The sequence below is a fragment of the Stegostoma tigrinum genome, chromosome 8 (assembly GCF_030684315.1).
Source record: "Stegostoma tigrinum isolate sSteTig4 chromosome 8, sSteTig4.hap1, whole genome shotgun sequence".
Taxonomy (NCBI): Eukaryota; Metazoa; Chordata; class Chondrichthyes; order Orectolobiformes; family Stegostomatidae; genus Stegostoma; species Stegostoma tigrinum.
In genome coordinates this window covers 14,600,669-14,615,549 of record NC_081361.1, presented here as the reverse complement: position 1 = coordinate 14,615,549, position 14,881 = coordinate 14,600,669, and the positions used below count along the sequence as shown (strand labels likewise).

Genomic DNA, 14,881 nt, shown 5'->3' with positions numbered 1-14,881 from the left:
GGATCCTGCATTACGTTTGTCTATCATAGCATCCTTGATGTCCTGTTGAAATCCACGGTTCAAAATTCAGGGTTCATCAGTATCACATTTGAGCACCATTCACAAGGTATCAGTACAATGCCCAAAAATGGGAGTATTCAAATTTTAAGTTCATTTGCTTCTCTTGGATATTGATCACCATCATTGTGCATCCATGTAACGTATGGCACTGGTCTGACAATAATGAATTTACTGAATGAGAAAATACAGGCTACGCAGCATTTGGCTAGGATATCACTGTTAGTATTTAGCTTTTAGTCTGTTACTGACATGTTTGAATGATTAATCTAGCAACAGAAAGTTAACATACCCTGTACATCTGGATAAACCTGATCGAAAGCCTGAATAAAAATCATAGCAATCAAATAAATGCAAGTCATATATGGCTACATTTATACAATTTAGTGCAAATTGCTTTCACATTGTTAGATTTATTCTGATGGTAAGGAAAATGTGTGTATGATGTGTCGATGGCCCAGTTAGCTTACTAAACTATAAACAAAGTCTTCTGATTTCTTTTGTATGTTAATTTTAACAGACGAACCCCTGCATCATAAAAATGGTGAGAACATGAAAAGGTTTACGAATTAAAATAGTTTAATGACTTTTAAACCTCCGCAAAATCATAGTTAAGTTGCAGTTATCTTTTAGAGGATTGTAGAAATGAAAGTCATTAAGTGGACATCGACCAAGTGAGCAACAAGAAATATCTTTTGAGCTGTAACTCGTCTCATGACCTTTACTATCTGATGAATGGCTAAAGGTCTATAGTCAAAATAATACTGTCACTCTGGCCAGCCAAAGTATTATCCATAATGCAGCATACTGTATTTGAAACTTACTTGCAATTAATATGATGGCATATAAATTCACCAAATGTGATCAAGTCCTCTCTTTCTTAAAAAAAATTCCTTTATTATATAATTACTGTTCTGCTAAAAGTTGGATAATTAGCACTTTATGAATATTATTATCCAGAAGTAAAAGTTTTGTATAAGGTTTGCATCTGGATGAGTTTATTTACTGGAGACCACTTTCACTGAGAACCCACCAATAATAGATGACATAAGTATGAAACATAATCTCAGTCAATCTGAATCCCATTTTGTGGAACATGGAGAGTTTTGTATTAACTGTGCAAATTGAAATAAAAGCAATGCAACATTTCGCACTGCAAATCATATTTTTCTTCTATTGCCTCAAAACCTTTGAACTCCTTTTCAGTTTTCCATTCCTTCTATAATTCAAATGCATTTAAATCTGTTTAATGCGACCTAGCCATTCTAGATTTACCTGATCTGAATGTGTTAACCTTGGTGATGCTATGGGCTTGCTCTTTTCATTTAACTTTCTCAATTGAATTTTTTTAATGCAGTTGTATTGAGGACTACAAGCTAGCTTCGGATGGAAGGATGTGCCAGCTGGTTTCTGAATCCTGCACCAATGGCCTTGACTGTGCTGATGCCAGCCTTCCTCTGAACCAAACGCGCTTCAGAGATCTCTTCTACGGTTACAATAACCAGACTAAGGAACCTGCACTTGGCCAAGTGTTCATGGGCACATTCCGGTAAGATTTAATTCTTTCCATGTTCTGATCTATCTTCTGCTAATGAGTCAAACACATGGCTTAAAATAAAGGGTTTGAAAAATATTATGACACTTGGCATTCATGTATTTGGGAAGTTTATTTTTTGTCTGATTGCTGGTGTTGAGTATGTTCAGAGACTGATAACTGAGTGCAATGCCATGACAATGTCTGCTAACTACGTCCACTAGTTTTAAAGCAGATATCTTCATATTTACTTCGGCTTTTGTTTCTGAACCCTGAAAGAAATAGAAAAGAAAAAAATGTACTGGCTAAAGGTGAAAAACAATAAAGTTATCCTTATGAACAGGCAATGTTAAATAACTTCAGTGTATGATAAGTTGACCTTCACCAAGGACAAATGTTTGTAAGCGCACTACTGAAGAAATGTACAAATCAAAATATGGATGTCTCACATGCCATTTGATGGTGCCATTGCAATATTGAACTAATCATAAGGTATTTCCTTTCATACCTTGTGATTTTTTTTCAGAATTGTTAAACTCAAAGGTTTGCTGATTATACAAACATGAAACTATACTCATAGCATATTTGCTGTTAAATCGGGAGGCGGTGGTCACTACTAATTGAAATGTTCATTGTTGATTTTGCATGCTAAAATGATTTTTGAAATGTCAATGATTACATATTTGTTCGTGGACAATTTGAAGTGGAATCCACATGTGAGCAGCAGGTTATCATAAGCTTTTATTTTGGTTGGACATGGGCATTGCATCTTGCACATGGTGTACGCTGCAGCTACTGAGCGTCAGTGGTGGCATGACTGATCAAGTGGGCTGGTTCATCCCGCATGATGTCAAGCCTTTTGAGTGTTATTGGAGCTACACTCATCCAGGCAAGTGAGGACTATTCCATCACACTCCTGACTTGTGCCTTGTAAGTGGTGGACATGCTTTGGCAAGTCAAGAGGTGCATTGCTTGCATGTCAATCGGTAAATTAACAACAAACATGTGCTTCCTTGCTTCTGACCTTCTCTTTTTACCTACTGTATTTGCACATTTATTTATTGTCAGTGGTAACTCCTGGGGTGTTGATAGTGGGAGATTCGGTGATTGTAACACCATTGAGGGGACTTGCAGGGTGATATTGAAACTATTGCTCATCAGCCTTCCAAAATCCAGAACTATTCTCTCCTTTCTCCTTCCTCAATGAGCAAATCATTTTTGTGGAAACAGGGAACTGAACAGCAATAATTTCTCATTACTGTTGTGTAAATGATCCTATGAACAGAAAAATCATTCATGTAGTAAATAACATTGAAGTGAGGTCTCAGAATCATTCTATGCATGCAGTTCCATCATTGTTAACAGACCTGGCTTTGGTGGTGGATTCGACTCTCTGTAGCTGGTGTTTTAATGATTCCCAGTGATTTAAATAGCTACAATGTATGGCAAAAAATGATTTCCCTCTGTTTATAACAATTCTGGTACCAAATGTATATTTGATATACCGCGAGCAAGCTTATCATCCAAATATGTTTGTTGTTTTTAACACACAATGTGTCCATATTTAGAAGTTCTGTTGCATTATCTATGCCACAACTCTCTTGAGATTTTCCCAGGTGCAGATGTTGAAAGATGATACTTGTCTGGGATAAATGATGATAGGACACACGTCAGTGAGTCCCATTTGGCTTGGTCCATATCCTAATTGTAATTGGACAAAACCATTAGTTTGATGAGCAGAACTTTGTATTATTCAATGAGTTCCTCAACGTTGATCATGCATTTTATTCTGATGCAAGGAGCTGAATGTTTCCAGCCCATGAGCTAGATCAGAAGAATGACAATCTCAAGGTCATGAAAGGCCTGAGTCTGCATTCAGTGCTCTCACAGTGAGATGAGAATTTTGATCATGAGCAGTGAGAGGTTGATCTGCACACATTTACATCTCCTCATTGCCTAATCTCACCACCTTTGATGTGAAATATGTTGTTACTGCTGAATGGCAGATGGTGGTTTCCTGGCATCTCCAGCCTCACCACTTGTTCCCCTGGCCCTCCATCTGGGACTGCAGTCCCCACTGTCACAGTTACACTCTATGGACAAGCAACATTCTACACTACTGTGCCAACAGAGATCGCCATCACCCAGGCACCAACCTCACCACATCATCATGGCACACCTCTGACCCATGCAGTTATCCATTTCAATGCTGCACTGTGGATCCTATCAACACTTCTCACGGTAATACTGATGCCAAGATTTTTGCACAGGGTCAGAGCCCAACTCACTGCTTGGAACAAGGTGCAACTCAGGACTCTTCGCTTGCTCTTAGATCTCTCTCACTTTGCAATTACTTGGATGTTCATGGAATCCCTACCTTGCCTTGCTTTGCCTTGTTGTACTTTGGAACTTAAGTGCTATTATTTTTACTGTCTTGCCTTGCAGTTTAGTGCTGACGTAAAGCCAGGCAGTATGTTGTGGTTGTCATTAATGATCAGTCAGGGGGTGGACATATTGCAATATTGACTGCGCGACATCAGTATCGTGCCTACATGATATGCCAGCAGCTTATGCAGCAAACACACTGTCGGTGCATCAACGAAATTACTACGTCTGAAAGCCAAAGGAGAATCGCCCTTAGTCAGTTCAAGGGAGACTTGTCTTGTGTCAGAGGCTAACAGCACCGTCAGTCAAGAGCAGCATCCGAAATCGATCCAGGGGTTTCGAACGGGTCACTTGACTGACTGGGGTGTCCGTAATGTGGACTCAGTGCCTCTGCAGTCTAAAGAGTGAGCCCTGATCATTCCTGCAAACCCACTTTCACCATTCCAGGGATTGGCAGGCAGACAATCAGGGAGCTGCACTTGGGACAGTCAGGAGTCTCAGTCACTCAGTCAGGGAGTCTGTCCAAGTCAGCCAGACATTTGGGCCTCAGTCAGTCCCGGAGTTTGGGGTGTGCCACCGGAATTTGTTGTGCCGCGTTGGGGAGGGATGGTAGTCACTGCTGTAGTTGGGATGCTGGGGAGATCAATTGAGGATCATTTATTTATTGTCACTTGTACTCTACAATGAGCAATGCAGTAAAATACAAATGTAAAGCTTCAACTATCACCACCATCAGGCACCATTGGAACATTTTAAGAATAAAAAGATAAAGCTGAAAGAAAGTCCATCTTCGTTCCACTGCAAGTCCTGGGGCAGCTGACCAACAACATCTGCCCCATCGGACCCACCAATGTCAGATTCACCGCTTTTCAGACATCACCTCCTCTTCGATGGGCTGCAAGTTCCAGGTCCCGTTGCTGGACCCACACTCTTCCCCTGCCCCCTCCCTCCCAAAACCATGCAGGAATCCCGGATGCCCTTTGACCACCGCCTCAACAACTCCCAGAGTCTCCATTCTGGGCTCAACACAGCCATCAGGCCTTGGCTCTGCTGCCAGGTCAGGCCCTTGTGTCGCCAAAGACCCCATCCGGCTGCTCTCCTCTCCAATGTCACCGTCTGTGCCGCTGCCGATAGGAAAAAGAGAGATTAAAAAGAGTAAGGAAAGAAGGGAGGAAGTAGCTGCCCGGAATGGACGGCTCAGGAGCCCGAACGCTGTCTGCCTTGCCAGCGTCGTCATCTTGGATCAGAAGTGGGGATTGTGGAATGTCAGTTGTGGAGATTGTAAGTGGCATGCTGAGATATAAAGGGGAAAATAATTATCAGGTGGGGACAAGTCAACATTAAAAACGTGGGAGACAATAGAGCATGGAACAAAAAAGGGAAACTGCAGAAAGGGATGGGGGGCTGTGGGGACAGTCATTTGATTGTTGCCACCACAACAGCTACTGTTTGTGGGGTGGGTGGGAAAGCAGTGTAAAATAATGCCTTGCATGACTAAGCTGTATGCCTGAAGGGTAGTGAGTAAAGTGGCAAGATGATCAGTTAAATAAATGCATTGAGCATGAATGTGGGGAAGAACAATGTGAATGGGTTTAACAGGGAGGACAAGGAAGAAAGGAATGTGAAGGTTACAGCGATCGACTAGACTGAGAGTTTGAACTTAAGCATTCATGACAAACAAATCTCACTAATGGCTATGAGGCACAAACATCCTTTGTGGTCTGCTGCGCTGAAAATACGAGGAAGCCAACAGTCACTCGCCCTCTGGGAAATGCAGTTTTGAATGAGATGCAGAGGGGCTATGCTGTTCAGCTACAGTACAATACCTCTGAGGAAGGCATCAGACCCAAAACGTTAACTCTGATTTCTCTTCATGGATGCTGCCAGACCTGCTGAGCTTTTCCAGCTACTTCTGTTTTTGTTCCCGATTTATAGCATCCGCAGTTCTTTTGATGTTTACAATAAAATATGTCCTACCTGGAGGGCCAACAAAGACCACAGGGTAGCCCCTCTGCATCTGGTTTCCATGGAGGGCATGTCTGGGCTTTGTACTGGCACCCTCCAGACAGACGGAGACGTCGTTTGACAGCTACTCCAGAGAACTGAAGGATGCACTGAGACTCTGTGGGTTGATGATGGCCAGGATAAACACAGCATTGTGGTGAGGAGCTGTGTTCCTCAAGCATCCGACAGTGCAGCAGTGTCAACCGAAGCAAACAGGCAGGCCTTACTTATGACCCCCATGAAATGGAACTGATTCGCATCAAACTGAGTTGTGGATGTTACGATGCTGCTGAGGCTGAGTCCTGGTGTGGGGGGTGGTGGTGAGTGGAGGGGTTTGGGATCTGGTGATGGTGGCCATAGAACACAAATGAACAAAGTAAATATTTGTAACTCAACAAATAGGTGGGACTGAAAACACAAATGAAAAGGCCTTAAACGTGTAACAAAAGTCATACTCTCCCAATTCCAAATTAAGGTCAGCATCTGTTCAAGCCACAGAGGAAATACGATGAGTTATTGCCCACAGCCCAGCTATTAAATTTTTCTCTATAATTATTACTTTTGTTACAGAAACATTTTGATCTAATATTCTGAAACTTTCTCATGATTGTTACATCAATTGAAACTTTGTACCGCTGAAGTACCAGTTCGTCACATATGTTGAGAAGGTACTATCATTTGAACAAGAACACAGACTGAACACCCTGTTCGACAATGTTGTAATCTGCCACTTATTAAGGTCAATATACTTCAATAAAGATAAAATTTTAAGGTTTAAATTTGCAGTAGATGCTTAAGTTGTCAAATCAGGCTGCTAAGCAAATAAATAAGCATATTATACCAAAGCTTCTGTCCTGCCAAATTAGCTTTTACAGGTTGTGCACCTCATTGCAGGATTGAGAATTCACGAGAAACAATCTAAATTCTCCAGAGTCTGGTTGATCTGGAAATTTGAAACCTCTGATACGGTCAGTTTACTTATTACTTCACATGTGTAGCACTTTGCGGTGTTGCTGCAGTCTCTGCTTTAGTTAAGGAATATGCCAAATGTCTTCCATCAGTTCATTCTTTAGATTTTGTTCCCTCAACCAATTTGAAGTAAAGCTTTATTATATCTTTAACTTCAGTTCTATTTTGCTTGTAGGTTCCACACAGCTGCTGACATTTCAAGATTCTCTCAACCACACTGTCACTCTCTTGACCGTTCAGTAGAGGTTCATATGCTGGAGGTCTCACCCTTCTCTTTGTGGGCACAGTCTGACTGAGCCATTCTTTTTCTCAAGCCCCTCTCCTATTCATCCGTACTCTCTGATTATTGTGCCCTGCTGATCCATGTTCTCCCTGCCTGTCGCTTGTTAAGCGTGTTAGCCAAAGGTTCATGAAGCTGCTTGCCAATTGGTCATTACCTCTTCAGCACATTTCTCTGGTTATTTTCCTATTGAACCACAAACCATGAAAAGAAAAGAAATGCTTACTGCATACAAAAAAGTTGTACACTTTGAACAAAACATTAATGCTGTTGTTGCTGTATATGAGATAGAAATTATTTTCTCCTTTCTCTCCCCTCCTCTTGATCCTTTTTTCTCCCCTCCTCTTGATCCTTTTGCCTGTTTTTGGTTAACTCTTGCTTTTTAGATCTTTAAGACTGGTGATGTTCTCTCCTCTGATGGTCTAAATTGTTCTATTGATTTTCTCTTTCAAGTAATGATAGATACTATCTGTAAGACCCATGTAGTTTCTGACCTGCACCACGATCGTGGTAATTGTATACTTGTGTTACTGCAGTCACACATTTCATCTTATTTCAACTTCTAACATATCCCCACTGGACATGGAATATGTTAAAAACAACTTGGAACATCAAAACTGATTTCAGAATCAAATATCAAATCAGTTAACGAGAGTTTTGACTGCAACAAACACAGAAATTGCTGGAAAAAAAACTCCACAGGTCTGGCAGCATCTGTGTTATTGTTGCAGTTTTGACTGTTTCTGTTCTGCTACAGCAACAGATATTTGATGCTAAACCAATCCATCAGTTGACGTATTTTCTGCATATTCTCCACAAAGTTGAAGCATTCACCTCTCATGGCTGAATGACTGTGTCAAAAAGTCCTTCCTGTCCCTTATTACCTTCCATGAAAGAATGTATATGTAAATATTTTTTAAAATTAGCATTGTGGATTCCTACATTGGAGTGAGGTCCCCTTTTTTAGTCAAGCTTGGCGTATAGTGCATTGCAATTTGCAACAGTAGCAACAGACAATATTCAGGGATGAATAAAACATGCATAGTGAACAGTAATAATTAATGCCAATGACGAAAGGAAAACACTTCAACCCCACCACCCACCCACACACTGAAACTTAGACCTAGCATTGTGTAATGAGGAAGGATTAATTAGTAATTTCATTGGAAAAAACTGACCATCATAAAATTAAAGACTGATTTGAGTTTAAGTGCAACATAGCCAAACCCATGAAATGAACTTTTAAACTTTAGTGGAATGAATTGCATAGGAATGTGGGAAGAACGGACTGAGGTAGGTTGGATAAGTAGGCTCAAAGGCGTAGGAATGGAAGCATTGAAATAGATTGTTTAAAGTGCTCAACAAAAATATGGCTAATCAAAAGATAAAAATTCAGAAGGAAATATCCATCTGTTATAAATGGCTTAAAAATATACTGGTAAAACACCATTTTCTTTCTGTATGCAACCTGTGCTGTCAAAATGTGTAAATGAAATAAACGTTCTGCTATTGCACTTCATTTATTCGTTAACAGGATGAGGGTGTCGCTGGCTAGGCAGCGTTTATTGCCCATCCCTAATTGCCCAGAGGGCAGCTGGGAGTCAGCCACATTGCTGTGGATCTGAAGTCACATGTAGGCCAGACCAGGTAAGGATGGCAGTTTCCCTCCCTAAAGGATATTAATGAACCAGATGTTTTTTTCTGACAATCGGAAATGGATTCAACATCATCATTAGATTCTTAATTCCAGATATTTTTATTGAATTCAAATTCCACCATCTGCCACGGTGGGATTTGAATCCTGGTTCCCCAGAATGTTATCCCGGGTCTCAGGATTAACAGTCTAGCGATAATACCACTACACCATCGCCTCCCAATTACTTATCATACATTGCGCTGTCCTCGGAATTACAGTCCTCATTGCAAGAAACCTTCCACATTGATGGAAGGATGAATGACTGAGGGCAAAGATTTAAGGTAAGGGGCAGGAAGCTGAAACTGGAACTCCACTGCCTGTGAGTGTCTTAGAGGCAGAACCCTTCATAACATTTGGGAAGTATTTGGATGTACAGTTGTGATGCTGAGACAGAAAAGGCTATAGGCCAAGTGTGCAGTTGCTTCCAGCTTATACTGGATTCCTATGTTCCAGCTATGCAGCGTCCTAACTTCAAGTGACCATTTCCAAGCAGTTTCTTTCATTTTCTGAGAGTTCCTTCAATTCACCACCAGCAGTGATGTTCCAGTGATTCTTCATCTCTCTGACTGTTTGGGTTTCCAGGAATCCTTGGATAGCCAATACCTTCAATGAAAGACCATCTCCCTCCAACATCTAGCATGTGGGAGCTCACAAAGCTGAGCTGTCTTTTCTCTCCCTGCTGACCACACCGAACGACTGTCTGGTTGTGATCCTTGTTGAGTTGCAGGGACACGTGCAATGATGTTAAAAAAGGCTTCCATTGCATCCTTGTCAGTGGTAGCATAAAATGCATCAACTTCAGATGCAGGTAGAATAACTGTCCAAACTTGACCCCCAGCTCTGTTTCTTCTCAGGAGTAAATGCAGTTTGTAGCACCCTTCTGGGACTTTGGGAGACTCAGGCAATACTCATTGTAAACTCTCAGATCGCGACTATTGTCTCTAAGTACAAGTATGTGGCACCTTCTTCTCAGTTTTCAAAGTCCAAGCCTTCCTTTGGTCTCCAGTAGTTAGACTGACAGAGTCCAGAGCAGGTTGATAGCTGCTTTCATTCACCCTAAATTTAAAGCTGCGGTCCCAGTCCAAAGATGTACAGTTTAGGTAGATTGGCCATGTTAAAAAGAAAAAAATGCTCCTTATTTTCTAGGGATGGGCAGGTAAGATAGATTAGCCATGGGAAATGCGGTGATAAGTCAGCCTGGGCGGGATGCTGTTTGGTGGATTGGTGCTGACTCGATGGGCTCAATGGCCTCTGTGTACACTGTAAGGATTCTACGAAAACATAACGATCTTATTCAGCCCATGATTGTAACACTAACAGTAAATGTTTGTTGCTACACTCAGTTTTCCTAGCATGCCTGTGCTTGTTTTGGAAGCAATTAATATTGCCTGCTTCAGGCAAACTGAAGAAGAGTCACATTGGACTTGAAACATTAATTCTGCTCCTCTCTCCACGCATGTTGCCAAACCTGTTGAGTTTCTATGTTTGTTCAAGATTTTCAGCATCTGCAGTCCTTTACTTTGATTTGTTATGCTCAGTGTGTACATCTGAAGTATTTAGGGAAGACTGGGGTTGGCAGTAGAATGTCTTCCTCTTTATATTTGTTGAGGTTGATCTTCCACCTTTGTTGTGCTGCCCAAAATATGGGGTTGGTGTTCCAAGAAGTCAAAGTCCGATTTGTAAACTTTCAGTTTCAAATGGAAACCAGGAATCATCTGTTTGAATTTGAGTGCTGTGCTTTAGGATTTACTCGTCATAGTCATACAGCACAGAAACAGACCCTTTCGTCCAACCAGTCCATGCTGACCATAATCACAAGCTAAACAGATCGCACGTGTTTGCCTTTGGCCCATTTCCCTCCAAAGCTTTCCTATTCATGTACTTAGCCAAGTGACTATTAAATGTGTAACCATACCTGCCTGTGCTTGGCCCATATCCCTCCAAACATTTTTTATTCATGTACTTATTTAAATATCTTTTAAATTGTAATTGTACTTGCATCCACCACTTTGTCTGGAATTTCATTCCACACACGAACCACTTTGTCTTATCAAAAAAAAGTTGCCCCTCATCTCTGCATAGAGGAGCAATAGCTGATACACCAAACAAACCTTCCACATTACACAGAGGTTCACTTGCACACCCGTCAATGTGATCTACTGCATCCACGGCTCCCGATGTGGCTTCCAGTACGTTGGGGACACCGAGCGGAGGCTCAGAGACCACTCTGTAGAGCATCTGCACTGTGCTTTTGACCGACAACACCTTCCAGTCGCAAACCATTTCAACTCCCCCCACCACTCCCTGGATGACATGTCCATCTTGGACCTCCTCCAAGGCCACGACGATGCCACCTGGAAACTGGAGGAGCAGCACCTCATATTCTGCCTCAGGAGCCTTCAGCCAATGGCTTAAATATGGATTTTATCAGTTTCAAAATGTCTCCACCCCAGCCTCATCCCATGACTAACCCACCCTCTCATCCAGGCATCCTTGACCTGACACAACCAGTCCATCTTCTCTCCCACCTATCTGCCCTTCCTACCTCACAAATCAATCTCTACCATCCCCTTGCTGCACTCATCTATTACCATCCCACCTACCATCTTCAGCCCCACCCCTCCTCTCTCGATTTATTTCTGAGCTCCCTTCCCTTTCCCATTTCTGAAGGAGGGTCCCGACCCAAAACATTAACATTCCTGCTCCTCTGATGCTGTCTGGCCTGCAGTTTTCCTCCAGCTCCACACTGTCATTGTTGCCCCTTGTGTCTTTTTAAAATATTTCTCCTCTCAGCTTAAAACAAGTCTTGAAATTCCCCCACCCCGAGGGCGAAAAAAAACCCAGCTCATTCACCATATCTATGCCCCTCATAATTTTATAAACCTTGATAAGGTTCCTCTTTAACCTCATATGATCCAGTGGAAAATAGTCCCAGCCTATCTAGCCTCTCCCCATCATTCAAAAGCTCCATTCCCGGCATCATTTTAGTAAATGTCTTCTAAGCCCTCTTCAGCTTAATGACAACCTTCCTATAACAAGGCAACCCAAACTCCACAGAGTCCTCCAGAAGAGGCAGGTTCTTGGAACAGGAAGATGTTTTAATGCTCCCTTCTGAAGGAAACATACTCACACTGAATGTATTTCAAACACAAGAAAACCTTATTTATGTCACTGAATGGAAAGTAAAGTCATTTTTATGGGTGCAAACTTAAGTAGGCCATTGAATGGTCTGTGTAAAATAGTCAATGCGTGTTTTGGCGATCATTAAGTAAAGACTAATTTAAGAAATGACACTGACAGTGCACACTGTGAGCACTTAGGTAACTTTCACTGACACTGTGCCAAATCAGTGAGGCCAACAGGGGGATAACAGGTACCTTTGAGGTCTGATTACACTCAATTTTATTTCAATTGTCAAGCAGTCATTTTGCCTGGTGATAATGATGCAAGATAATTGTTGGATCGAGGATTGCTTCAGAGTCCCCTTAGTCCTCACTGTGAAGCCATGAGTAGAATGCAGTGCACAAAGTGAAAACAAAAAGCTTGAGACCATTTTCTTTCACATTTGAAATTGCAAGGACAATAATTTGGAGTGCACCCAAACAGTCACACGCTGCAGAGTGGGAACGAAACAGAAATGAGATCTCTTTAAATCAGAATTGATTGCTGTAATTCAGTATGAAACCCCCTAGACCTTTTTTGAAAAGAGGAAAATTAGTTTGAAAAACAGCAAAATCTATTCACTGTTCCTCCTGCAATGGTACATGGACCTCTACTGGTGAACAAAAGATATGAACTGTGCATTCTTCATTGTGCTTACTTATAAATACCGCATTGATTCTTTCCATATATGCTACCACTGCTCATTGTTTGATTTGCAACACTACTTCAGTAGTACTTGTAGCAAGCAACATCTTAAAACAAGCCCAGCTTCATGGCGACCAAAACACTTCTGCTGATTAATGTGAAGCAAATTCTTCAAGAGCAGCCCTGCCAATTCACAACATAGAGTTGTCAGCATCCAGCACACGTAGTGTCATAGTTATACAGCATGGAAACAGATCCTTTCATCTAATGTGTCTATGACAACAAGATATCCAAAACTGATATAGTCCCATTTTCCAGTATTTGGCCTCTATCCTTCTAAACCCTTCCGATTCATGTACCTATTCAGATTCTTTTAAATGATGTAATTGTACCAGCCTCCACCACTTCCTTCGGCAGCTCATTCCAAACCTGCGTCGCCCTCTGAGTGAAAAAGTTATCCCTCGAGTCCTTTTTCAGTCTCTCCCCTCACTGGGCCTGCTGTGTTCATCCAGCCTCACATTTCATTATCTTAAACCTGTGCTGTCTAGTTTTGGATTAATCTATCGTGGGGAAAAAAAGACCATGGCTATTCACCATATCCATGCCCTGCAGGAATTTCTGAAACTGGAGGAGGTAGCTCCCTCAGCCTCCGACGCTCCAAAGAAAATAGCCCCACCCTCTCCCTGTAGCGCAAACCCTCCAATCCTGACAACATTCTTGTAAATATTTTCCGGACCCTTTCACGTTTCAGAATGTCTTTCCTATTAGCAAGGAGACCAGAATTGAATGCTGTGTTCTAAAAATGGTCTCACTAATCTCCTGAACAGCCGCAACTTCGCAAAATACATTACATTGGAAATTGAACAACTGACTGACATTAACATGTGTCTGAGGAAACAAAACAGTCTGAAATCTTGCAGGAAATTGGTACAACTTAAAAATCAAGAAACTCAAATGGCATATGGGTTAAGCATGTACCATCTTTTCACAAAACTGACATTGGCCTCATCATATGTCTAAGTCCCAAATCATATTCCGCAGAGTAGCTATGTGTCAAATGCTGAAATGCCACATACTTTCCAGTGAACAAGTATCTTCCATTCTCACATCCATGGTGGAAGTGAAATCACCTATATCAAACTGTGGGTGTCAGTAGTTGTAATGAAGGGCTTTCACTCCAGACGGAGATTATTCAATGTACGCTTCACATCCTGAGATCCATGAATGAACATTCCATCCTTGCATTCTGTGTCAGAGTTGGTCACCCAACTTTCAGCTTGAGCACCTGGTTCAGAATTCATTGGAGGTTGATGGACGGAAATGTGCTCTAATTGCCGACTGTCAACATCTTGTGTGAAAAGAGCTTCAAAAATTTCAACCCAGTTTGAATGAGGCCACAGCAGTAAGAAAATGGTGTTTAGACTTATGAATAAGTGGGTACACAGAACAAAGACATAGATTATGACAAGAGGTTCCAATCCGAGAGAGACAGTAACTAACTCCGATTTTTGCCGAAGTTCTGATGAAAGGTCTTTGATCTAAATTGTTGAGAGGAATCTTAATGCTTTTTGAAAAACGTCAGAAGTCGGGACATCTCATGGGTCAGAGATGTGTCAGATGTGGCAGGAAATCGACCATAAGCTTCAGGGCCGTCGTGTAAATGTCACACAAGGGTCAGAAGCCTACAGAGCTAGTCACCCAACTGTGAATTGCAGCAATCTGGCTGATTGGTGGCCAGGGCGCAGACCCACCCAGCAAATGATGATGAATAGGCTCTCAGAGTTGGACGGGAAATGTTTGGACCGCTGGCCCCACAGAGGTTCCTGTCCCCAAACTTTTAAGATGTTAATTATCAGGTAGACTGGGTAGCCAAGACACCCTGTCATGGTGAGGGGAGTCCTCTAGAGAGCAGGCGGTAACTTCAGCTTGATCTCCTGCTTCATGTACGCATCCACATCAGCCCTCCCCAGCAGTTTACCCCAAGATCATCTACAGACAGTTGAACCACACCCTGATGCCCATTGGGCCTTAAACAGAAGGCCATAATATGCCTTTCACTAGTTCAATCAGCTCGCACGGGAAAATTGCCCACAGAGGGAACGGTGCCTTGTAACTGCAGCGGGCATGAGATCTGCCTCCCTTAGGGATG

General features: G+C 42.0%; 1 protein-coding gene across 1 annotated transcript in view; it reads left to right on the top strand.

The window, feature by feature from the left end:
- The window catches only part of astn1 (astrotactin 1), a 1,971,124-nt gene that overhangs the window by 1,280,892 nt on the left and 675,351 nt on the right, over window positions 1-14,881 (top strand). The window contains exon 13 of the mRNA XM_048538653.2: window positions 1,415-1,606. Within this exon, the coding sequence (XP_048394610.1) occupies window positions 1,415-1,606 (192 nt within the window). The remainder of the gene's footprint in view (window positions 1-1,414; window positions 1,607-14,881) is intronic.